Genomic DNA, 24,216 nt, shown 5'->3' with positions numbered 1-24,216 from the left:
TTCGATTTCACTGTGCAGCCGGCATTGAGAACCCCATCCCTAGCGTGCGGGAACGGCTTAGTTTGGAAGACCGTTGGTGGCATTCGTCAAACATGCTAAACATTATTAGGGCTCTGCTGGTATCTCTAGTCTATATTGTAATTGCATATCAATTGTAAATACAAAAATAAAATACTTTGCATCAAAGTCAGATTGGGATAGAGAAACCAACAAAGTGCTCCGCTCTTGTTTTTCTCACATTTACAGGGTCCCGTTGGCAGACGGGTGGAGTACGGCATGCAGCTGAAGTTGTGTATTAGTTGTGACACTGATTCTTTCCCACTGATTTGCCCCAGAGTCAAATGAACCTGCTTCAGACCAAGAAACTAAATGTGCTTTCCACCTTTTTCTCACTTTATAGATATGAAAAAGAGTCTCCTCTTCATCAGGACAACGACCTAGCCTAGCTCTGCAGTGATGTGCCTTTTTATGAGAGAGAAGAGAATTTCCTCTTGTTTCAGTCAAACCCCTTTAAACACAAATTTCCGTTTCAAATTTTGATTCTCTTGCAGTCTTTCTAAAGTAACGTATTTCTTTTAGTAGAAAAGTGAGTTTTCCTATAAACATACCTTACGAAGTTCAGTGCTGAAAAAGTTACAAAAATAGGCTAACATTTAAAAATCTTGTTGGAATGTGTCTTTAATAGTAAAAACTCTGTGCTCCTGACGCAGCCGGTGTGATTGGTGAGAGAGGTAGGGGTTTCTATTCACGAAGGTTTTACAGCCCCAGCAAAGAAAAAACACAGATCATGATGTTGTAATAACGTGCTCGTCATCAGGAAAGAAATGCAGAGTAGATGTTAAGGGCAAGTTCAACAGCTGTCGCTTTGGGTGAGCAGCTCATTCCCTGCAGCAGGAGATGGATTTTTCTAATACTTCTTAGGAAATGAAACTGTCCAGGGCTTTCTCAAGGCTCAGATTTGGGTATCTGCCACTTTCAGGATCAGTTAGCTGCTGGTGACAAGGACTCAGAGGCTTCTGGAATGGCCACCAGTGGCCTAGTCTCCAGGCACACCAGGGACTGTGGGCTCGTTCTGGCCCTGCCTCGGGAATCTCTTCCACACACACAGTTTCTCTGATTCTGCCCTGACTTGGGGGCACGGTGTAGACGCCTAGGCTTGTACAAGGGAAGGTGACTTTAGAGATGAGGGTTTCAACTCTGGTTGTCCATTACAATCACATGGGGAGCCCGTAGAATTCCCATTCAGTTGGTCCTTTTGAGCTCACAGGGGGTCCTGGTGGGCAGCAAGGGTGAGAACCGTGTCACGGAAACCGAGCAGCCGCATCCTACACGCTGAGCGCGCCACGAGCGGGCCGGCGGAGTCTTCCCTGCAGAGCCTTTCCCTAACACGGCTGCTTCCCAAACGCTGGTGCTCATTAGAGTTACCTGGGGGAGCTCTGAAAATCCCTGGGCCCAGGCTGCCCTGAGACAAATTCAGACCCTTTTTGGTTGGGACCCAGCAGACTCCCAAGGGCAGCCAGCCTGAGAACCACGACCTTTGTGCTTCTGCCATTCGTGGTTCATGTCTGTCTGCAGTGGGGGCGGCGGAGGACTAAAGCTCAAAATTAAGAACTTTCAACAAATACCTAAGCCTTAGTGTCAGCTGGAATGCAACCTGCTGGCTCCACCACTGTGCTCCTAGCTGTAGAATCAGTGACAACTTGGACCAGAGCAAACCTAGAGTTTGGAAGGTTCATCTCTGTCTTCCTGAGGTGACAGAACAATTTTTCATAGAGTGTGACAACAGGGACTCCTTAAAGATGATGTGAGAAGATGTGTGTAAGGCCCACTGGACAGCTGACCCTGGAATGACTCAGGCTGGGGCGCTGACCCTTCTGAGCAGTGGACCCGCCAGTAACTTTGGTAGGTCGGCGCTCTGGAGCCTCCGGTTCTTTATCTGAGGATTCAGCCAACTGGGGCTCGTGTAGAACTGTCATGTTCACTAGTGAAAAAAATCCACGCCTAAGGGGACCCGCACCCATGTTGTTCAAGGGTCAGCTGTAAATGTTAGCCTCCGACTCTTACTTCCCCCTGACCTGTGTCCAAAGGCCTGGTCTGGAGCTGAGCCGTGGGGAAGGGTTCCAGGGATGGCTGGGGAGGAAACAGAAGACAGGCTCTCTGTGGGACCTCGGGGCCTCGTGTCAACTAGGAGGAACCAAAGGGGTGAGCGTTAAGCCCTGAGGTCTGGCCAGTCAGAGCCACGACGTGGGAATCCTGGAGCCCTGGGAGCCCCCCTCCTGACCTCCCAGGGACCCCCGGACTGGACTCAGGCTCTCTTGGGCTCTGAAGCATCTACAGGGCCCCCTGCACCTCCTTGGACAGACGTAGTGAGACCATTCTAGGAAACACAATCTTTAAGAGAATTTGGCAACTACATTTTATGCAGGAAAACTGAAATACAAAGAAGAAAAAAGCTGAATAGTTCTCGCTGTTTTATTATGTTAAAGTATTTCAAATTACAAAAATACTAGGGTTTTACTGCTACAGTTGGACCAGCACCCTGTGGTCCTCCCTCACCATCTGTTTCCTGACAAGTAAGTGACAGCAGAATGTGAATGGTTCTGTTTCTCAGGGCTGGGTAGATAGTGGGCTAAAGTATTTATGTTCTGAGGTGAATAAATAATGAAAGTGGTTTACTGACAAGGACATAAAATTTCAGATTCTTAAGAGGTGTTGTTTAATCTTCCCTCAAATCATTTTCAAATCCCCCGTGGGGACGGACCCGAAGGGCCCTCGGGGAATGTAACTCCCAGGCCGGAAGGGGCAGTGGGCCTGTAGACCGGCTGCACGAGTGGTTCCTGCAGCAAATGCTTCCGTGGTTGAGGCTCCCTCTGCTGGGAATGCACTTTCCATTTTCCAGTGGCTGACGCCCTGGGGGGGGTCTTTTAACCCAACTCCACCACGGCTCCTCCAGGACCCGGTCCCCCTTACTCCCTGCTTTGTGCTGTCACAGTGCTGGGCTGACATGTCACGTCTGGCATGTGTCATGTCGTTTTAAGGCTGGTGTTTGTGAGTCAGTTTTCTTCGCTAAATTGTGAATTTCGTGGACTCACGGATTATGTTTTGTTTGTTTATCTTCAGTACCTGTGCCAGGCTGGTAAGGTGTTCAAGGGTGTTTGGAACACGATGTGATGAATTGAATATAGTTTATATTTCCACTGAGACAAGATAAACTACTTCGGGAACAAAACTGGGGCCCTGATCCATCTGAGTCAATAAATAAAAGCTAAAGGAAAATCGTGGATGTGGGATGTGGGATGGGCGGCTGAAAATATTGTCTGAAACACTTCTTCCTGGCTGAGGTGGATGTTGACTTAGAGTGTTTATAACACTGTCTACCAAGAAGGGTGTTAACAGTCAGGGTGCGGGGACACAGGTGAGAAAATGCTGGCGTCCTAAGCAGCAGGTCCTCCAATCACAGGGAGTTATTTTAAGGGGAAATTGTTTTCTTCTTCTCACATGCCTATAGATGCTACGAAGGCAGTATCATCCAAGTCAAATTTCATATTTACCGCTTGAATTCCACACGACACAAACCGCTGTCTCTATTCTAAAGCGTGTCAGCGGTGGTGAGGGCGAGACATTTCCGCAGAGCTGCCCCAGAGCCTGGACCCTTCAGCTTATCAAGGGAAGGAGGAGCTTCGGGGCCGCTTGCCAGTGAGGGGCAAAGTACCCTTGGAGGAAAAAAGCCTGGAAGTGAAATAAAAAGAAAACTATCTTCCGTGAGTAGCTTGAACAAATTTTTTTTTTTTTTTTTGGTCGGGGGGAGCTAAAAGTTGTAAGAGCAGCTTCGTTTTTGCAGTCTCCCGATACATGCCTGTCCCCCGACCCCCAAAGGACTTGATGTATTTCCTCTGAGACTCAAATCTGGGGGATTGGTCCCTTTTTGCACTGTCATTCCATCTCAATTAAAGGCAACTGGTCTGAATGCTGACGAATGAAATATGAACTGATCTTGGTTAGCGTCCCCTCCTGCTGACAGGGAAAGCATACTGAATTTCACCACAGTGGAATGGAAAAGAAACAAATCTGATACTTGTAATTAGAAAGCACTGGTCGACCAATGGAGAGTTAAGTACCATGGAGACATTCATATGAAAGTAAGTCTGAGGAAGAATTCTACCCCCTCTGTTTCTTCCTTGCCCAGGAAGAGTTCCAAGTGGCTTATCCTCTTGCACCTGCCGTGATTTGATACAGTACCAGTCGGGCCTGCTTAGGATCCAGAGGACTGGTTCGTTATTCAACTGTCTTGCAGTGGAAGAGTCTCCAAGCGGAGCCAATGGAATCAAGTGTTAGCTGGAATACTGACCCTTGCTTCTTGGTCACAGGTGGGCCTGGGTCTACTCAGTGCCACAGGTGCTACGAGCAAGACTGACCCTCATTGGACAAGCCCATTGAGAGCAAAATCAATGACGAAACCCCAGAGGTCCCCAAGCAGTAAAACTCCTTAAACGTATTTAGTGTTTTTCAAATATACCTCATTGAAAGGTGAACTTCTGCCCAAATGGACAACATTCTTTCTGGATGCCTTTTGTGGAAGCCTCACAGTTTGAAGACAAAGGAATGTCCCTGCAGCTCCCCAAAGTGCATCCGAGTCAGGGGCACTTGTTGGCTGAAAGATGGGCTGATCACGACAGATGTGGCCGAACCAGTCCGTGGGTCCAAGAGTTAATGTGAGTATGGCTGACGGGACTGAGTAGCTGCCGTGGCTTGGTCCTGGGGAATGAAGGGGCTGGAATTTTTAGGGCTGAGGCCGTCCTCCGTGGTCAGGCCCCGGTAAGGTCGCTGCCCGCTGGTGCTACCCTTAGGTATTCTGCATTTTCAGCGGCAGAACCCTTAAAGATGCCATTTGACTTGGCTTCCTTGGGAAAGAAGGCCTGCTGGTAGTCAGGGTTGTCCAGGCTAATTTGGTGACCGCCCTTCTGTGCCCAGAGGGCAGGGCCGTCGAGCGCACCGTTGGTGCAGGCGGGAAGGGTGGTGTTGAGATACTCAGGGCTGTCCACGGCATTGCTGTGGGAATTCTGGTAGTGAGGGTCTCTGCCTGGAGCCGGGTTTAGAGGCTGATTGTGATAGACGGGGTTCTGGACAGAGCCCGCGGGCCTTTTGGGAATAGACTGGTTTACGTATTCTGAAATTGAAAAGAAATCAGACGTAATCAGCAAAGCATCGTCCTGAGCAGGATTCCACGGCTCATTCTGAAGCCGTGAACGTTCTTCAATGAGGCAACGGGTGACAGACGCAGGGAAGCCTGGGGAGACGACTCTCTGGCTAAAATAAATTGTGTGTTTTCTGTCCTTCTCGAAGCAACGGGCACGTTTACCTTTTGCCAATTTAAAGTCCTCAGAGGACAGCCTCCCTTGAGGGGTGTGTGTGTGTGTGTGTGTGTGTGTGTGTCTGGGGATAAAGCTTAGATTAGGGAAATACATGTTTCACAGGCCAAGAATGGAGCCAGGAGAGAGAACAGAGATCAGATGTGTCACACACACACCCACACATGCTCACACACTCACACGTGTATATCTCTGCTGTTTGCTTCAAATTCTAGAATACGTGCAGATTCATTCTATAGACAACCTGGACATGCCTTGAGCCCCTCAGAGACCCGTGCGCACGCCTAGTGGTTTCTGTCGATCGGCCTCTTCCTCCATCCATCGTGTCTGCACGCGTGCCACGGGCCCCACCTCTGGACCAGCTCGAAAGCAGCAGCTGGCCGGGGCACTGGGGAGGGGGGTTCAGGGGCATGGCTGCTTCCAGAGCGAGGCACTCACCAGGCGCTGGAAGGAAGGCGTCATCTATGCTGTCCTCGGTCAAGGTGCCAGTGGGGTCTGAGCTGTACCGCTGCAAGAAGCTATCTTCCTGGAGGGGATAGCTCTGCTGGGGAGGAGATGAGGCAAGGTTACTCCAGCCAGTGCCGCTCACTTCGGCGGGGGTATCAGGATCACCTGACAGCCCGTTCACCTGCAGGTAATGACTCAGCAGGTCTAGGAGAGGACCCGCACCACCCACAGGCGGCCCACAGACCCCAGGGCAAGTGGCACGGCCCTGGCCAGGGCCGTCCAGCAGGGCTTTCTGCAACGACAGACATGTTCCGTAATCTGTGCGCGTCCACGTGGTAGCTACTAACCACGTGTGTGGGGAACTGAATTTTAAATTGTAACTTAAGCGGCCACATGTGGCTGGTGGCTGCTACACTGGTGAGTGTGGGTCTAATCAAGGCTTCACACACCAAGCAACAGCATCACCTGCAAGGTGGGCTCACATACAGACGGCCGGGCCCCTCCCCGCAGATCCTGAGTCAGCAGGTGCGGGGTGCTGGCCCGACCGTTCTCATCTCTAACAACGCCAGGTCCGTGACCTGCACGACGCGCTGTCCTTCACCTCTATTTTCAATAGCATTTTGATAAGTGATAGCTAATTGCTGGCCTTAGGGTAGGGATCAAACAACACAGGAAGGAAAATCCCAGCTTTCTGAGTTAGGGTGGACATTTCTTACGTCTAATAGAGCCATGGTACAGAGCTGTTATCTAATTCTGCTTTACAGGAGTTGATACCTACCCCGTTTCTATCACCGCAAGCCACCGTGGGCGTGTTGCTGGTGGAGCTCTGAAAAAGAACCACAGCTGTTTACGGTGCATGTGGATGCTCACCCATCCCCACTGAGAGCAGGATGGGGTGGGGGGGCCTCCGGGAGTGGGCACGGTTAAAGGGGCTTGATTTCGTCTTGACTCATTAGCTTTAGAAAAACTAGATTTAGTTCTGATTTAACGCTGTTCCTTAGTGGACCGGAAAAGGGTATGATCCAGTTGTTGCAATGCAGTAAGATAATACACTGGATTGCTTCGTTCTGATTTTGCCTTTACCGTCTGGTTAACGTCTACTTCTTCGTCTCTGCATGGGTTCCACAAGACGGGTATCACTTTTTGCTAAAACTCAACCTGTTCAAACCAGGAGGCAGAGCTTGAACAAGAGTGACTTTGGTACCAGAGAACTGAGGAGGGGCGTCCGGGAGCTGGCGGGGCTGTGGAAGAAGCCCTGCTGGGGGATCAGGTACTCGTCCGCATCCACAACATCTTGCATGTCCTCTTCGTCCATCAGGGCGCGGTAGAAGTTGGAGTCCGTGGGGCTTGGCAAATGCATCCTCTCGTCCCCCTGGCACAGAGATTGTGAGACCATTAGAAAGGTCCAGAGAGCCACTGTTCCACCCACTGGCTGTCGAGGCGGGTCTGCTGTCAGCAGGTGCTTGTGTGTTTGCCAATTTAGTCCTAATACACTCGTCCCCCCTCCCCCTGCCCGGGTCTGTGAAGTACAGCTCCTCCTTCCATGTCCCCAGACCTGGAACTAAGACACTGAAAATTCCCTGATGTCTCAAAGTCCTCAAAGGAAATGCGGACAGCTCAGGAGGAAAAAGGAAGGGCCAAAGCCGCAGCATTCACTGAGTGCTGTGCTGTGTACAATGAGAAATACACATCTGGTCGTCTTCCCTGCTCCTGGCACAGAGCTCCTAAACCCCTGGAATTCCCTATGTGTCTCTTCCGTTAACCAGGAGACTTCTGGAAGCACCTAAAGATGGGGGCTGGTGGCCAGTGGAGACAACCACGTGATCACACGGTCGGAACTTTCAGTCTCGCCCCTAACCTCCAGGGAGCGCAGGGGGACTAGGGGTCGAATCTACTGCCAACGACCAGTGATTTAATCAGGCCTATGTAATGAAGCCTCCATAAAAACCCGGAAGGACAGGGTTCAGAGCTTCGGGGTGGTGAACCGCTGGAGATCTGGGGGGAGTGGTGCACCCAGACAGCACGGAAACTGTGCCCTTCTCCCATGCCTTGCCCCGTGCATCTCTTCTGTCTGGCTGTTCCTGAGTTATACCCTTCTATAGTAAACCAGTGATCCAGTAAGTAAAAAGATTTTCGGAGTTCTGAAAGCCACTCTAGCAAATTAATGGAACCCGAGGAGGGGATTGTGGGAACCTTCTGCCAGATGGTCAGATGCCCAGGTGACAACCTGGACTTGGGACGGGCATCTGAACTGGAGGCAGGGGAAGCGGCCCTGGAGGACTGTGGGATCTGACGCTGTCTCCAGGTGGACGGTGTCAGATCGAGCTGAACTGAAGGACACCAGCTGGTGCTGGAGAATTGCTTGCCTGGTGGTGTGGGGTGCCTCCCCTCCAACACACACACCCTGCGATTGCTGAGCAGAACCTTTAGGCGTTTGGCAAAGTGTTTTGCATGTATTATTTCACTGACTCTTTAAAGCAGCTCTGCGAGCTTAGTTTTGTTAACCTAACGTTGTAAGTACAGAGTCAGGGATCTGAAGCCAGGTTTGCCCGACACCAAAGCCCTGGTCCTCCAGGAGAGCAACATAAGGCTTTGGCTAAGGGGACCGTGATATGAGCCGAGTGTGAGGGGCTCACAGGGGTGGCAGATGGAGCTGGGGGCCCCACGGCACACTCCACTTAGTCCACAGCTTGGGCTGCGCTTGTTCTAATGCACTGAGGATTAATGGTGTGACCTGCGAGACGGGGGGGCTGTGTCGGCACCGGACGGAGCACAGTGACATTTGATGCATATTAGAGGGATTTTCCCAGTGGGTGTGCAGACTGGGATCTGGTACCTGGATGACAAGGTAGCGCTGGGGGTCTCGGGCCATTTTGGAGAATTCAATGATCAACTCACGGAACTTTGGGCGACTATCTGCATCAATCATCCAGCCTGGGGAAGGAAGGAGGAAAGTCAGTGAAATTAGAACCCTGAAAGAAGTGATAAAGATGGCATCGCTGAAAGAAAGCACTTACGGTGAGATTCTTTTAGACAAACAAACGAGGACGAAACCTAATCTTTGTGACAGGTTTTGCAGTCTTGGCAAACCAGCACTGATTGCCGTTTCCGTGCACTGCTCGGACTGTAGGGTGCCCTGAGTCCGAGTGTCTCAGTAATGTTCTCCTTTGACATTTCACCCTCATCCATATTCACTCGGCAGTCTAGTAAGCTGGAAACCGGATTCGGTTTCCAGCTTACTAGAAAAAGTTAGGGACTTTCTTAAGAACCTCGGCGTTTGGGAATTCCACACCCTGGTGCTTTCACTGTATCACACACTGAAGCAATCACATGTGCACGTGACAGGGATGCTTCAGTGCCTTCCATGGTGGGGATACTTCTGTCAACCGTGCCAGTGCATTTGAGTACACGATGATCCAAGTCTAGATTAAACATGCTGGAGGAACAGCTATCGACTGGAAATCCTCCTGATTCCTGAGGGTTATTTATTTTCTATCAGCAGGATGTCAAGCTATTCTGGGCCAGACTGCTATGTGACCTTACACAAATCATGTAACCTCTCTGGATCCCAGCTTCCGCAACCTAAAGCAAGGACGTTAAAAATGATTAACTCTGTGGTCTAAAGTTCAGAAAGGCTTAATATTTACATGAACTCGATCACATTCCCTGTGCTGCCTTCAGTATAAATGCTCATCATACATGTAATGTTACCCGCAGAGCCTACTGAATCTGTGACTCTGACGGTGCGGTGGTGTCACAGTCAAGCTACACATTCTTACTTGGATTAAAATGTTTACTTGCTACCACTGCAGAAGGCCTCACATAAATCCACTATCTGAAAAGGTCTACGTCAAAGCAGAAATGCCGATTCTATTAACCTCTTGTGGTTACTCATTGTTAGGCATTTAAAAACAGTCTCTCTGGTAACAGGCTTCAAAAAGTGGGGCAGCTTTTTCACTGAGCAACTCAAGAGAGAAGAATATTTTGGTGTAATGGCTTATGGAGGACTTGGATTTTACTTGTTGGCTTGTGAACATGGGCAAACGTCAGCTCACAGCGCTCAGTGCGTCAGGTAAGTGCTTCCGGAAGTGTCTGAGGGGGTGTTTACAGATGTGCCTGCCTATGGACTGTGACAGCATGTCTTCAGGGCGTCGAAGGCCTGGTGCACTTGGCTCAGGGCAGCCCAGGGCCAGGTGCAGCCGGCCACTCACACTTGACCATGATCATGTAGACATCGATGGTGCAGATGGGTGGCTGAGGCAGGCGTTCTCCCTTCTCCAGGACGGTTGAGATCTCACTCGCGGGGATCCCGTCGTAAGGCTTGGACCCAAAGGTCATCAACTCCCAAACGGTGACTCCTAAGAGGAAGAAGTGTTGCTGTGTGAGTCAGTAATAATCACTGCACCTTGTCTTTAGTCATCGTTGTTGACATACTGTTTCTAAGGTTTAAAAACCCATGTCTGTGGCCTTGGGCAATTTGCCTGATGCTAGAGGTCTCAGTTCAGCTTCCTGTGAAGGGGGGTGATGACAGCGTCTGCCTCATAGGACAGTTGTGAGGACCAAACAAGATAACACAACTGCAATGTTCAGACGATCCCAGGCAAATAGTAAGCGGCCAATAAATAGTAAACTTTAGTAATAACAGCAAAGGGAATACCACCACTCTGAAACATACGGATTATGGTCTGCGGAGCTGGAGTTCCACACCCAGACATCATCGGCCCCAGGTGACTAACCAGCAAGGTTATCAACTGTGTTTTTAAAGAATAAAAAAATTGGAGGAAAACCCCCCCTGTGTTCCTTTTGATAAATATAAAAACCCCATACTTTTAATTTCAACATCAATCAATCGTCATGATTAAAAAAGTCAAAGCAGGAGTAATTTTAGAATTGGTGTTTTTTTAAGACTGTTCCGAAGTTCTGATGGTCCTTCCATCTCCGTGCCTCCCTTGATGGAATTCTCTGCTCCAGAAACACACAAATGCCGTGGGGAGTATGTCCCTACCTGGACAGCAAGGTGCCACTAGCGATGAGTGCAGTGGGCCTGAGCCTGGGTTCCCAGACCACACAGGGAGGGACCAGACACAGGAACCCGGGGCCTTCCTGGTCTCCAACTAGTCTAACCACCCCTTTTCTTGAGATTGGCTTCTAAATGCGTATCACCACGGATCTGCATAGATTTTTCAGAGGTCATGCCAAAACCGAATGACCTGAATTAACACACAAAATGCAAGGCTGAAGAATGAAGAAAAGCAGTGGTCCAGGGACAAGAAAATAGATTCTTCTGTCCTGCCCACCACGGAATCAATATGGACTTGATGAAAGAAAGAAAATCTCATGTCCAGATCTTTAAAGTCGATTGGTCCTTCTCTAAGTAGGTGTAGACATTGCGTTTAAACACACACAATGAATTCCTGTGGGAAGGCAGCTTTTCAGGTTTCGGAACAAACGGTGAAAGAGGGCGGTGTGTGTACCCGGTTGTGGGGTATGAGTGGGGCTGGAAGGTGCTATGAATTCTCTCTCTTTTCAACTCCTAAGCGGAACACATAGGTCCCTAACTGACTAAACTATTTTGCCTCGACTGGAGCCTAGACAGTGGAGTAACAGGATATGTTTTTAGCCTAAAAACTCAGGTTCATGTTGTAACAGGTCTGGTGTACTGCCAGGACAGCAGATTAGAATCACTGACAACATGATTTCCACTGAGACGAAAGACACAGCGCCCCCGTGGTGATGCTGACTTTCTGATGTCGGTTGTAATCATTCACAGGGATTAAGTCACTGAGTCGGAGAGTTTTCATTTACTGGACAAACGTGGCCCAAGTGCGGGCTGCGAGTGGACACACAGGGCCAGGGGAGAGCGCAGCCGGTAGGCTGGGAAAGGCAGACCACTTCTGATCCCAACTGATCACGGTTAGGGGCTCAGGTTTTATCTGGAACATATGTGGAACACCAAAGAAGGATGTTAAGCAGAGAAGCGAACGTCTAATGTACTTTAAAAATACATTTTCCTGCTGTTTGGAGAATAGATGAGTGGGTGTAAAACAAGCCCAGAGAAGACCCAGGAGGAGCCCCTCCTTGGTGTCACTGGGGGTGGGGGGGGTGGCTTGGGCTGTGACAATGACAATGACAGCTCTGGGCAGGACCACAAATGGGAAAGCGGCATTTCTTCCCATCCCCCTGGGGGAGTAGACATTTCTTGAACATGACTGAAAGTAAGGCATCAGAATAGCTTTATTTCCTTATCTAGTTCATTGTGAGCAGCTCAGCTCACAGGTATAAATGAAAATTCACTTATTCATTCACAAAGATCTCCGTCTTTGTAAAGCTTACATTATAGCAGAAAAGACAAAGACCCATGCAATTTTTAAAAATGCATTCAGAATATTAGGAAGTTAATAATGCTATGAAAGAAATGCTAAATGGACAATCTCCTGAACGATTTTGTTTTTGTAATAATGGCTAAATTCCTCTTGGAGATTCCTTTCACTATTGCTCTCCCCAAATACCCGTTTCCATGGAGGTGGGTGACCCCTTCACCTCTGCTGCGTTCATAGCTGGGATAGGCTGCTGATGCATACGTAGTTCAATGCAGATCAGGTGTTTTGCAACCTTTGGGCTGATTCTGGGTGACAGGGAGGACTGCCTGCAGGAACAGAGGTGGAAGCAGCCCAGCACGGCAGCCAGTGGAAATGCCTTCCTGAAAGGCAAGGCCCCTGCGGACTCAGGAAATGCTTGGTACAGAGGACGAGGCGAGAGCGTGAAAGGTGTGTCTGAAGACAGGGAAGCCCGTGAGAGGACGGAGCACAGGGCTGCGTGGGCTTTGAAGGAAGAAGAATCAGACCCCGACGAGACGGCCTTCACGAGAGCTGGAAACAGTAACTATTTCCCTTTCCTCACAGTTCCCCACAAACACACCCTCACAGTGCATCTCCTGAAGCCATTTTTTCTGATACACAAAGATGACCACTCACTATATGAAACCAACACCACCGCGAGTCAGTCCATCATAAAACCACATTTCTCTACCGGGAAACTCTTCCCCACGAAAACTGATTTGTCATCTCCCTTTGGTTCACTTCAGATTCAGGGCAAGAGGTCACCTTTAGTTTGATTTGGGGGTACAGGCGTCTCCTAGGTTCAAGTTCCTTCCCTCCCGTTACCCGCTCTCCTGACAAGCTCACTGTTCTCTCCAGTGACACTTGGTACGGGAGTTAGACTCAGTTTCCTTTTTCACGTTTTCTAGTACAACAGACAGTGGTGATTACGTGATCGTTAAGTCACTGTCCTGGACGGCAGAGCACACAACGCACGTGAACAACACAAGCCGGTGCGGCCTCAGCCCTGATTCACCAGCCTCGGGACTTCGACTCACCGTAGCTCCAGACGTCACTCTGGTGGGTATAAATTCGGTGTAAAATTGATTCCAAAGCCATCCACTTGATAGGTACCTTGGGATGATGAGAGAGAAAAGTAAGAAGACAACAGTTAGCTCCCCTCTGTTGAAAAAAAGTAAATCACACCGGAATAAATTACAAGCAACACAGGTGATGAAGCCGGGCCACCCCCAGCCCAACCCAGGCCCAGTGCACCTTCCCAGCCGGTAGGGAGAGGCTTTAGTCTGGTAGAGAACAGGGCCTCTGTTAGGCCCAGAGCTGAGGCCCTTTGGTCCGTGGGCTGTTCTGCCGAGCTGGGTGCACGTGCTGGCACCCGGGGGCCCTGGCTGTGCCCTGTGTCTGCGGCTGTTTGCAGGGCTAGCTGCTTGGAGCCGTGCGGGCCACAGTGAGAGCGAAGACGGGAGCAGCTGAGCCAGGGCGTTCTGGAGGGCCTATCAGGACACCCGCACCCCTCGCTGCTGGGACAGCCCCCTGGAGAAGCCCCGGGCCCGTCCGAGAGGAAGAAGCCAATGCAGCCGCGGCCAGCGCCCCTCGGGAGCTGCCGGAACAACACGGGGCCCTTTCCGTGCCGCTCTCCCAGCTGTTCTTCTGAACGGGCTTTACCCAGGACACCTACCCTTGGCTAACGGTCACCTAGCGATGGAGCTGAGCTCACGTGTACCGCCTCTGGCCTCTGGGTGTGTCAGAAACCTCTTTACGCACCTTCCCAGCAAGTCCTGCTCCGCGGGCAGCTCTGGCTGCAGGGCCAGAAGAGCCTGGCTGGACCCAGGTGCTGGTGGCAGCTGTGAGCTCACCCAGCAGGCCCCGAGGATGGCCCCCACACGGGTCAGCCTGCTGGCAGGGCAGTGCTCGCCCTTTACAGACCCGCTCCTTACCTTGCCCCCCTCCGCGTGGTATTCTTTCTCCTCGGCGCCGAGCAGTTTGGCCAGGCCGAAATCCGTGATCTTGATGTGCTGTGGCGTCTTCACCAGCACATTCCTGGCCGCCAGGTCTCGGTGCACCAGGCGCCGGTCTTCCAGGTAGTTCATGCCCTGCAACACGGGGCGGCGCCGTGAGGGGCGGGGGCTCAGCAGGCTCCCCTGGAGGGCACGGCGGGGATCAGACAGAGGGCGGGCGCCCCAGCGCAGGGTGCAGCGTCACGTACGCGACAGCCTCCGAGCCGGAGCCTGCCTGCGGACGGACTGCCCTCCACGGACACAGTGACTCGCACCTGGTCACATCAGTGACCAGAGTCTACCTGCTCCACGGACGAAAAGGGGAAGAGATGAAGACATAACTAGCTGCTGACTTACTACCTTAATCTCCATCCAGTTACTCAAGTTTCAAACTCAGCTGAATAGAAGAGGCCAGTGACACAGCAGGAGCCCCGCCGTCGGGCCGTGACCTGGTTACACGCTGCTCGCTGCTTGGGACGGCCGACCCCACCCGCCTGGCCTCGCCTTCCCCGCGCCAGCCCGTCTGGGGCGCCACCTTCCCAGGACCCAGGGCTCTCATCACGCTTTCCTGGACCATCGTACATGACTCACTACCAGTGAAGGTTTTGGTCCTGTTTTATTTTCTCTTTTTGAAATTGAAATCACATGGATATTGAATTTGCTTTTATGGATACAAGGTGCCACTCCCTACCCCCTCCCTGGCTGCCTCCATAACTGCTGTAATCAGAATCAAGGCTGGAAGAGAAAGACAGAATACTTGAGAAGTACCCAGCACAGTGCCCGACACATAGTGAATTCTCGGATGTACAGTCAGCCCTTGGTACCCGTGAGACTGGTTCTGGGACCCCCTCTCCCTGCCACCCCCCTAACCAAAATCCGTAGATATTCAAGTCCCTTACAAAAAATGGAGCAAGTGTTTGTTACCTACACACATCCTCTTGCATACTTGAAATCACCACTAGATTACTTATAACACCCCATACGATGTACATACTTGTAAACGTGTAAATGCTACGTAAACAGTTGCTTGCACCCAGCCAATTCAACTTTTGTTTTTTGGAGCTTTCTGGAATTTTCTTCCCACATATTTTCGATCCACAGTTGGCTGACTCTGCAGATGCAGGACCGCGGCTACGAAGGGCTAACTGTGTGACCCTTCACCTCTAGCCCTTGTCCACAGCCTCCGTGGTGTCTCTGTCACCTGCCCTTTCTCCCCTGACAGGCGGGCTCACTTCCTGCCCCTGTTCATGGCTTGAAGCCTGCCCAGCTGAGCCAAGCTTCCCTTGGACCCTCGCAAGCCCTAACCCGTTGACATGAGCTTGGCAGCCCTCGCCCCTGTGCAGGGCCAGACGGGCAGGCAGGAGAAGCCAAGCCGGAGGGTCAAGCTCTGCACACGGCCTGTGTGGCTGGAACCACGTCCTCTCCTACTTGCTCACAAAGGCGCCTCTCCTCTCCCCAGCCAGGGAGGTGGACCACATTTCCAGCCTCCTTTACAGCCGACACTCATGAACTCTCCTCCAGTGAAGGGCAGGCACCACAGAAATGCTTACCGAAGGGCACAAAATGGAAATGAATGGGCAAAACCAACTCTGCATTACTCTCGAGCCTTTTGCACGTAGCTTTCTTCATTTTAGTGCAAATGTAGGGAATACCTCTGTAGATAAGGAGAGATCCCAAATTTTCTGGCAAATTCATTGCTTCCTTTTGCATAGATATTAGGTAAAAATTACTAATTAACTTGTCACATCAAACTGAAGTTTCCAAATTTTCTTTCTAGAGTTAAAACTAGCCATCACAGGAAAGCAGGATCTTATAAAGACACTACCCAGGAATTAGTCTTTGAGGGCTATTTTTGAAGCTTTTAATGTTTTTCTTTGCTTGGGGGAAAAAAAAAAGATTCCCATGTGTGTACTGTATTATCTAGAACGCTCCTGAGTGTTTAAGATGCTGTTTGATTTAAAGGGTTCCTTTCTAAGATGTCTCAGGTGTCGGGAAATAAGGTTAATGGGCTCACGTCTATTCAAGAGGAGGTGGGCAGGTGCTTCCCTGGAATAGCACTTCCAGGTTAGGAATCATTCCTTCGGGATGGAGCGTGGAGAGGAAGACAGAAGCAGGGCTTCCTAGCAGAGGAGGACTTCCTACTCCCTGGCACCTCCCCCGCTTCACGGGGCTCCTTTCAGCAGCATCCGTCTCCCCTGTGGTTCACTAAGCCCACAGGAGGACTTCAGAGGGCATTTCCAGCTACATTTAACTATCATCGTGAACTTTCTTTCTGCCTCTTTACGTGCCTAACAGAGGATCTGGTGCACTGGATACATTTTTTACAAAAGCTCGCTTAAGATGACGGAAGGAAGGGATGAATGAATAATAATAGCGGCTGACAGTTCCGAGCCAGGCACTTCAAACACACCTGGGAAGATGCCTCTCCTGGTGCTGGGAGGTCTGGTACCCACACAGCAGCCTCGACAGCTGCCCCAGGGCCCCAGAGCTCTGAGGCCACCACTGGGACCGTGCCCTTAATTTCCTGCTGGGGCCTCCAAGTGAGACTTGTCTGCAGACCCAGAGATTGCTTCCGACGGATGCCACACCCCAGCATCTTGGCCCTATGCCGCCAAGCTGAGCGTGCCCAAGGGCAGGTGGATGGGAATCTTAACAAAGGAACTAGCTCCACCCCAGCCCCTCCCCCCCCTCAGATTTTTAAAGGAGCAGAGCAACTGCGATACACTGCAATGTTTTTTCGTAACACCAGCCTTCAGAGAAGGCTTGGGAAAGGGCAGGAAAGAGCAGTACGTGTCTGGAGCACACAGCTAGAGGGACTTAAATCAGACATAATTTTGGGACAAGATTAGACTCATTTGAACTTAGATAAAACTATTCCTTGGTCTCTGTCCCACATAATATGGCGGTTTGAAAGGCCATCTCAGTTATAACTCTAGGCCTAGCAGAGTTATAGTTTAACCAGCACCAAAGATAAGAGCCCTGACATCGCTCGTAAACTCTCAGAATCCAAACAGAGAACCACAGGAAGCAATACCATCAGTGTCAGCCTCATGGGGCCTCTTGGAAGCGCATCCTCTCCGAGATCCTCACTTTAACTTAATGGAACGTATTTATTTTGCTAGTTAACACAGGACAGCCAGGATGGATGCTGCAATCCTGAGGTTAAAAGGGGATCTGAAGAGCCCCCCTGGGACCCGAATGCACAGGAGACACAGGATAAGACTTTCCTCGCACAACACCCGGGGAAGGAGAGAGGCCTGGGCTGGGTGTGACACATACCGACCGTATTCCCAGGCCCTGCGGCATCCTGCAACTCTTAGGAGGCGCCCAGAGCGCGAGGCAGGAATGCGCTGCATTTCTAGTGTATTTTTTCACCACCATGTGGGGAAGTGGTGGGTAGTGGGGGCGGACACTGACTTGGTGACTACAGAGGTGGCAGGATAGGAAGCGGAGGGGTAGGCAGAAGGTTCTGGCAGAGTAAAGCAAAGCACGGCGTCCACACCACCGAACCCCTGCCCTCAGAAGAGGCAGGGAAGTGTCCGAATCTCCTATTCCAGGCCCCAACGTCCTGCTGTGCAGGGACAGGAGGCCTGCTAGGCTCACCAGCCTGTGGGCTCCACTCTGACCCGTGACATCAAGTGCTGGGGAAAAGCACAGACTTGGGAGCAAGGAGCCCTGGGGTGGAATCTCGATTTTGCTACTTCCCAGCTTGAGACCTGGGCAAGTTACTTCAACACCCCTTGCCTCGCTCTCCCCCATATGTACAACGGGCTACTCAGAGGATTAAATGAGTTAATCCTCATGGAGCACTTAGGACGGGGCCCGGAGAGTCCTCCCTCGGTGCTGTGATGGCCATCATTTCCTCCTAAATGCCAAATCCATCCTCTCTTCTCCACCCCTTCTGCTGCCACGTCCTGCTACACTTCCCAACAAAGTCTGATCACGAATAACTTCCCGCGTGGCGCCCTTTGCTTTCGTGCTGAAGCGGCGCTTGCAGGTTCCTGCGGGGTCTCCCCTCCCCTCCGGCCTGCCCCTCAGCTCCCGGCAGCCCTCAGTGTCTCCTGGCCACCTCTCACTGCCGCCTCAGATGGTCCCCAGGACAGGGACGGGCTCTCACTCGTGTCCACAGCACCAGAGCCACGTCCAGGCTCCCGAGGGTGCAGGGCGGCCGCCTCACCACTGCCGTCCCCGCACCTGGCGCTTGGCTGGCCGACTGAGCCCACTGGGCCGTGCCCATGCGACGCGTAGAGCAGCCTCTGGGAGTCTGGTCCCTCGGCTCTCCTGCTCTGACCCACTCATCTCCTGCTGCACTGTTACCTCTATATGGATCTGTTTTCCTCACCTGTTTGCAAGTTTGGGGAGATAGGAAATTTTGTCTTCTTTATATACGTATTTCACATGATACCTGACACTGACAGATCAATGCTCAAGAAATCACCAAGTGAAATGACCAGAAGTCGATGAATGTGCTTTAAGAGTACAACAGCTTTTGGCTTTATAGTGACGTACTGTAAAGCGATCATTTAGGTTAAGTTCAACCGTAATCTTGTGGAACGACGTGAGAAGAAATGAAAAAATAATTCAGATAAGCAGAATATGTGGTAACCGGATCTGCTGTGTGGCTCTGCCCCTGTCTGCGGTCTTGCTGCCCAGGGTTTTATGCAGGTACCTGCTCTGCGGCTGAATCAGCTCTTAGGAAGCGTCTTCCTCTCTAGCCACTGGAGGCCGGAGGCTGAATCACCACCCACAGGCTGCACAGTTAGTCAGCAGGGTGGGGGCTGCCTGGAACCTCACCTTTCACCTTCAGGAGTCCTGATCTGGAGCACAGGAAAGCCAGGCGATGGGGGAGCAGACATAGGCGTGAAGGCCAGAGCCACCTGGGCTCAGACAGGAGGCCGTGCACAGGACGGTCAGCGTCTCCCCCCTGCCCCCGAAGGCTGCCAGACAACGGCCCCTCTCTCTTCCAGCATGATTTTCATTCTCTCCCACCCCTGCTCATCTCTCACGACCAGGCTATAATTTGTCGATGTGGGTGTCATCACACGGCACCTAGACCCAGACATGAGTGGCCGGCACGCTCTGCTACGTCATCGGCAGGACCACCTTCCTCTCCTCACCTGGATGGGTCTTCTCTTCGCTGCTCTCGTGCCCCGAAAGCGCCTAGAAATGTGTGAGCAGTGAAAACTCTGGGGCTTTTTCAGATGAATTTAGACCAAACTAAGTATCCCGTCTGCTTGAAAACTGGATCCTTCGAATGGAATGTTTTCTGAAGTTCATCCTTATTAAGTCTCATCTTATAGAACGAACTAGGCGTAGTTCGGTGCTTCTGAGGTTGTGGTCGGTTTCCTTCTGACAGCATCCACCCACCCCTCGACCCCAGCCCCCAGCTACCTTCAGACCTCACCAGGGCCTGGTCAAGTATCTGAAACGTATATCGTCTCTCTAAAAACTCACTTCTGTGAGATCTTAATCCAGGTTAGGTGAAAGACAGCTCTGCAGTCCCAAAGGTTTGTGAAAATGTGAAATTAATCACAGCCTAGAGAGCTGATTTATGCAGGAGTTGGCAGTCATGTGCTCTGCGGTGCTCTAAGAGGAATGAGCCTGGCGCGGCAGCGGTGTTCTCTAAACTGAATTGATGACAGACAGCGTCTTTTGCATGCTAACATTTTACTACATTATTATCCCATCTAATGATTTTGGGATTCACTAGCTGGCTTATGCAGTCAGGAAGAATGCATACGCTTTCCGAAGCACCTAAGTCACTCCCCGTGAGTGAGAGCCCCCCGTACCTTCCCGAGCCAGGAGCTTAGGAAGCGGTGATGAGGGAGCAGGTGACGTCTCCACGGCCTCCTGAGACTTGAGTCTAGAATCCACTCTCACCCTGTGTGGAAGGGCACCTCTGCTTTCCCAACCCCAGCAAGATTCCCCACTAGGCCACCTCTGCTTTTTTTCTCTTGCCCGTGATATAATTTTATTTGCCTCTTAGCAGTTTAGCCAGGACAATAAACCTGCGTAATGGTACCCAGGTCTCCATCAATACTGGAAAACTTCCCAAGAGAGCCTGTGCCTTTGTGAATCAGGGAGGACGTTTGTAAGTCAATAAATCCCACCTCGAAAACGCCACCAAGATTAGTTTCTGGTCAGCCACTAAGTGTTTCTGGGTAGTTTCACTTCTAACTTTTACAGAGAAAACTGTTCAGTGCTTAGGTAAACAGTCACTAACCCAAGAGCAAATTTCTCTCTTTACAGCTGAAGAAACCATTACTTTCCTTTCCCTGCAAGGACAGACACTGCATCGCCACAGCTATTCAAGTACAGTGGCTTAGGTTTCTCTTGTGAAATAGGAAGCAGCTCCATCGCAGACAAATCTAACAGCTGCAACGTGAACCGACTCTGGATGAAAGTGAACCTAAACAGAGTTCAACAGGCAGAGCAGTGGATTGAAATAACAAGGTGAAATTCTGAGTACTATTATATAGAGCACTGTCTTGGAAAACTTGCAGGCCCTGGAAAGTCAACTCAGGAACTTTGGAAACTCATGGCTGACCAGGGCCCGGGCACAGCTGAACTCGCCCTGTGGCGGGCACTGCCATGGTCAGGTGTTTGTTTCTTCCTCGTGCTGGCAGAAGACTGATTTTGGGGGTCAAATAAACTTCCATCTATGCAGACACTTGTGAACAGGCAGATCTGAATGTAGGGTTGCCAAGGAGAGACGGGGAAAAGCTCATGAACGAGAGAGGACCAGAAATAGGAGACGCTGCTCTAGGGAGAGAAAGTCGATATAGAACTAGAATGAGACAATGTTTCAGCTTAGATTTTCATCACAAATCTAACTTAAATTAGTCAAAATATGGTGAAAAAACCAGAGAGGTGAGCGTGGGGTGCGTACTGGGGCCCAAGTGGGCACCTCACAGAGGCTACCGAGCACCGTTCTCGCTGCCGGGAGGACAGACGGCAGAGGCCCTTCTGCGGCCACAGAGAGACAACTCGCCTCAGAAAAGCCAGAATTGAGTTGTGAATCTCCCAGAGTCACAAGCCCGGTTCCGTAACGGGCAGAACTTGCCAAGGCTATGCGTCGCATCACATAAGAAGTCACTTTTGTGGAGCTGCCAACTGACACAAGATAGTCAGAATATGCTAAATACCTAGGCACCCTCTGGTGAGCTGGGCCTCTTCACCCAGGCAGGTGTGCAGAGCTCTGGACGCCCTGCCTGACCGGGGCCGCAGCAGCCAGGGCCTGGCTCTGATGGAGCTCACCTCCCAGTTTCCAGTTAAACAAGTAAATAAACCAGGTCTTCGCAGGTAGCAAGATGTGTTTTTAAAAAATAAAGCAAGTTAAGCAAGGTAATAGAGGCTGCCTGGGGTGGAGGGGGATAGCTTTGGTGATTCTCCTGCCTTAGCTAATCAGGGAAGAGACTAAGGAAGAATTCCTGGGGACAGGAGTCAGGACACGAGTAAACCTCCAGGAAAAATGCCATATTCAGTGAAAACTACTTGGGGCTAATGACCTCCTCCCCGACCCCAGCCTCCGTCCTGGGCTGAACAGCGTCCTCCCAGATCTCATGCCTACCCGGCACCCCAGAATGTAACCTTCTTTAGACATAGGGTTTTGCAGATCTAATCGGCCTTGAGATGAAGTCCTCCTGGATTTAGGAATGACTGGTGTCTGCTAAGAGAGAGGGTGATCTGGACTCAGGCCTAGGGCAGGAGGCCACGTGAAGACCGGGCAGAAACGGGAGGGACCTGGAGCCACCAGAGCTGGGGAGGGAGGAAGGATTCTCCCCTAGAGCCTTGGGAGGGGCACGGCCCTTCTGACACCTTGCTTTGGAACTTCTGACCTCCAGGACTATGAGTAAGCTTCTGTTGTGGTAAGCCGCTAAGTTTGTCTTGCTTTTTGGTGGCAGCCCTAGGAAACTAACACAGTCAGACAGAGAAATAACCAGCCTTTTCATGAGACCACAGCACGCGAGGCGCACAGGCTCTACCAGGACCACTGCCTAGCGGCGGCCACGTGACTCCTCTGCTCTGTGACCGGGGTTACGGCCGAGAGCACCACGCGATGGGCGGGCGTCCGAGAGGCGCGCCCACACCGCCGCGTGCCGGAGCCTCCGGGGCTGTGGCTGAGACAGCGACCCCGGCGGGCACTGGAAGAAGAGGGTTGAGGCAGCCTCCCACCGCCAGCTTCACCCTTCACCCTGCACCGCTGACCCCGTCCTGTAGCAAGTGTCTCAGGCGGCTTGTGGCTGAGCGGAGCCCAGAACACGTTTTCGTCTGTCTTTAGTCACCTCCTACGCCTGCTGGGGGTTGAGCGAGTGAGTTCAGAGCATCCTCAGGAGTAAATCTGCAGGACCGAGGGTGCTGCCGCCCTGGGTGAGGCAAGCAACCAGGACCTGGATGGGGCCTGGGGGACAAGGGCCGCCCTGTCCTCCCTGGTTCCTGCAGGCTCCCAACACCCGCCCCGGGGCTGAGGGCGGAGCCTGCCCACAGATTCCATTCGGTATACCCACTGTCAGGAGAAACAGAATTTATTAAGTTGGGTTGCAGACAACCGACGCACTACTGGCCTGAAGAGAGGGAGATCTGAAATGGAAGAACAGTCCTTGTGAGGCCGTATGAGCAGCTAACACCTGGCTCATTGCTGTGCTCCTGGTCTCAGCCCCACCTGGCCACTGTCTGCCCCCTCAGCCCCTCCCTCGCTCCGGATCTAGCCTGTCGACAGGGGGACGCGTACGGAGCCCCAGGAAGCAGCAGAAACGTCTGTTCACCTCCTGCCGCCACACGTCAGAGCCAGCACCTGTCTATCTGCCTGCCCGGCCACTGTCACCTGACAGCCTTGGCCTGGTTTGCTGGCCTTGTGATCAAGTCCTGCCTGGGGGAAAGCCACACCTCCTCCTCTGCTCCAAATTACCACAGGATTCAACAAAAAGAAGGCCAGGGAAATAAGAACACTAACATCAACCGTACTGAGAGCCCCCAGTGCAGAGAAAACTGTGCAAACGTAGCTGAATAATTAGATTTTCGACGTGCAGTGGGATAGGCACTGATCTGATGCAAAGGACAACTGATTCAATTTAATTCAAACTAAAGAAGACTGCATGCCACGCACATGCGCGCACACATACACACGCCCTCTTGGCAAACTCTATGCTGTCCTAGGATGGAGAACGTAACGATTAATTTCTCGGTTGTCTTTATCTCCCCTGTGCCGCTGTTCTCCGGGGCTCTCCCTCAGGATCGCATCATCCCAGGAGGTGAGGCTGGGGCGGCAAAGCGACGGTAGCCACCAGTGCTGCCTCGTGGCCCTGCCGGCCCTCCCTGCAGAGCTGGGCCCCTGCTCCGAGCACGCTCCTCTGATTTACCTTTGCGATCTGCACGCACCAGTTGAGCAGGTGCTGGGAGCCGATGTTGTCCTTGTGCTCGCGGACATAGTCCAGCAGGCAGCCGAAGGGCATGAGCTGCGTGATGAGCTGCACCGTGGACGTCAGACAGATGCCCAGGAGGCGGCACACGTGCGGATTATCCACACTGGCCATCACGTAGGCTTCCTGGGGGGAGAGGAGGAGAGGGCGCATCAGAAAGGCTCCCTGCCGTGGCTGAAGGAACAGGCAGACAGACCCTTTCCGGGTACAGAAGTCGAACACGACTTCGAGTTTGGAAGTGTGCGCGTGTGGAGGACAAGGGTGCCCGTGAAACGTCTAGTGCAGTGGGCGTTCCCGTGGGGTCTCTTGCCCGCGAGGCTGTGGAGTGGCTCGATGGGAGACGGCGTCCTCTGAGCGCACGTGCGGATTCTGCATCACAGAGGGGCCCGGGCAGCGCTCGACATCGGCAAAGCGTTGGGTGAAAATGAGACCTGATGTCTCCAAGTTTGGGCGTTGCTGAGTCCTTATGAAGACCTCCACCTCAAAGCCAAAGATGCCGCCGCTTAAAACGGTGTCAGGGCCGGTGGGAACCTGTGCTTGGGGCCCACACCCTGGTGGAGACTTGCCCGCTGACTCCGGAACCCCGGCCTTGGGCACCGTGGAAGGAGATGCTGAGAGCTCTGTGGGGGGGGGGGGGGCGGGGGAGGGA

General features: G+C 51.9%; 1 protein-coding gene and 1 long non-coding RNA gene across 3 annotated transcripts in view; one reads left to right on the top strand and one right to left on the bottom strand.

Moving 5' to 3' along the window:
- Window positions 1-2,456: 2,456 nt before the first annotated feature.
- Window positions 2,457-24,216, bottom strand: part of EGFR (epidermal growth factor receptor) — a 187,843-nt gene continuing 166,083 nt past the window's right edge. The window contains exons 20-28 of one of the 2 annotated variants that reach the window (XM_024764359.1): window positions 23,508-23,693; window positions 14,089-14,244; window positions 13,192-13,267; window positions 10,028-10,174; window positions 8,653-8,750; window positions 7,021-7,188; window positions 6,595-6,642; window positions 5,808-5,913; window positions 2,457-5,167 (exon numbers count right to left, since the gene is read on the bottom strand). In XM_024764359.1, the coding sequence (XP_024620127.1) occupies window positions 4,806-5,167; window positions 5,808-5,913; window positions 6,595-6,642; window positions 7,021-7,188; window positions 8,653-8,750; window positions 10,028-10,174; window positions 13,192-13,267; window positions 14,089-14,244; window positions 23,508-23,693 (1,347 nt within the window). In that variant the 3' untranslated portion in view covers window positions 2,457-4,805. The remainder of the gene's footprint in view (window positions 5,168-5,807; window positions 5,914-6,594; window positions 6,643-7,020; window positions 7,189-8,652; window positions 8,751-10,027; window positions 10,175-13,191; window positions 13,268-14,088; window positions 14,245-23,507; window positions 23,694-24,216) is intronic. The other variant, XM_024764360.1, reaches the window with a different exon arrangement.
- Window positions 14,144-15,194, top strand: LOC112412694 (uncharacterized). Its single transcript, XR_003005846.1, has 2 exons — window positions 14,144-14,232; window positions 14,525-15,194. It is a non-coding gene; the product is annotated as an uncharacterized LOC112412694 (long non-coding RNA).

The sequence above is a fragment of the Neophocaena asiaeorientalis genome, unplaced genomic scaffold, assembly GCF_003031525.2.
Source record: "Neophocaena asiaeorientalis asiaeorientalis breed wild unplaced genomic scaffold, Neophocaena_asiaeorientalis_V1.1 scaffold191, whole genome shotgun sequence".
NCBI lineage: Eukaryota > Metazoa > Chordata > Mammalia > Artiodactyla > Phocoenidae > Neophocaena > Neophocaena asiaeorientalis.
Note: the sequence above shows the minus strand (reverse complement) of the source record. Positions and strands in the feature narration are given on the sequence as shown.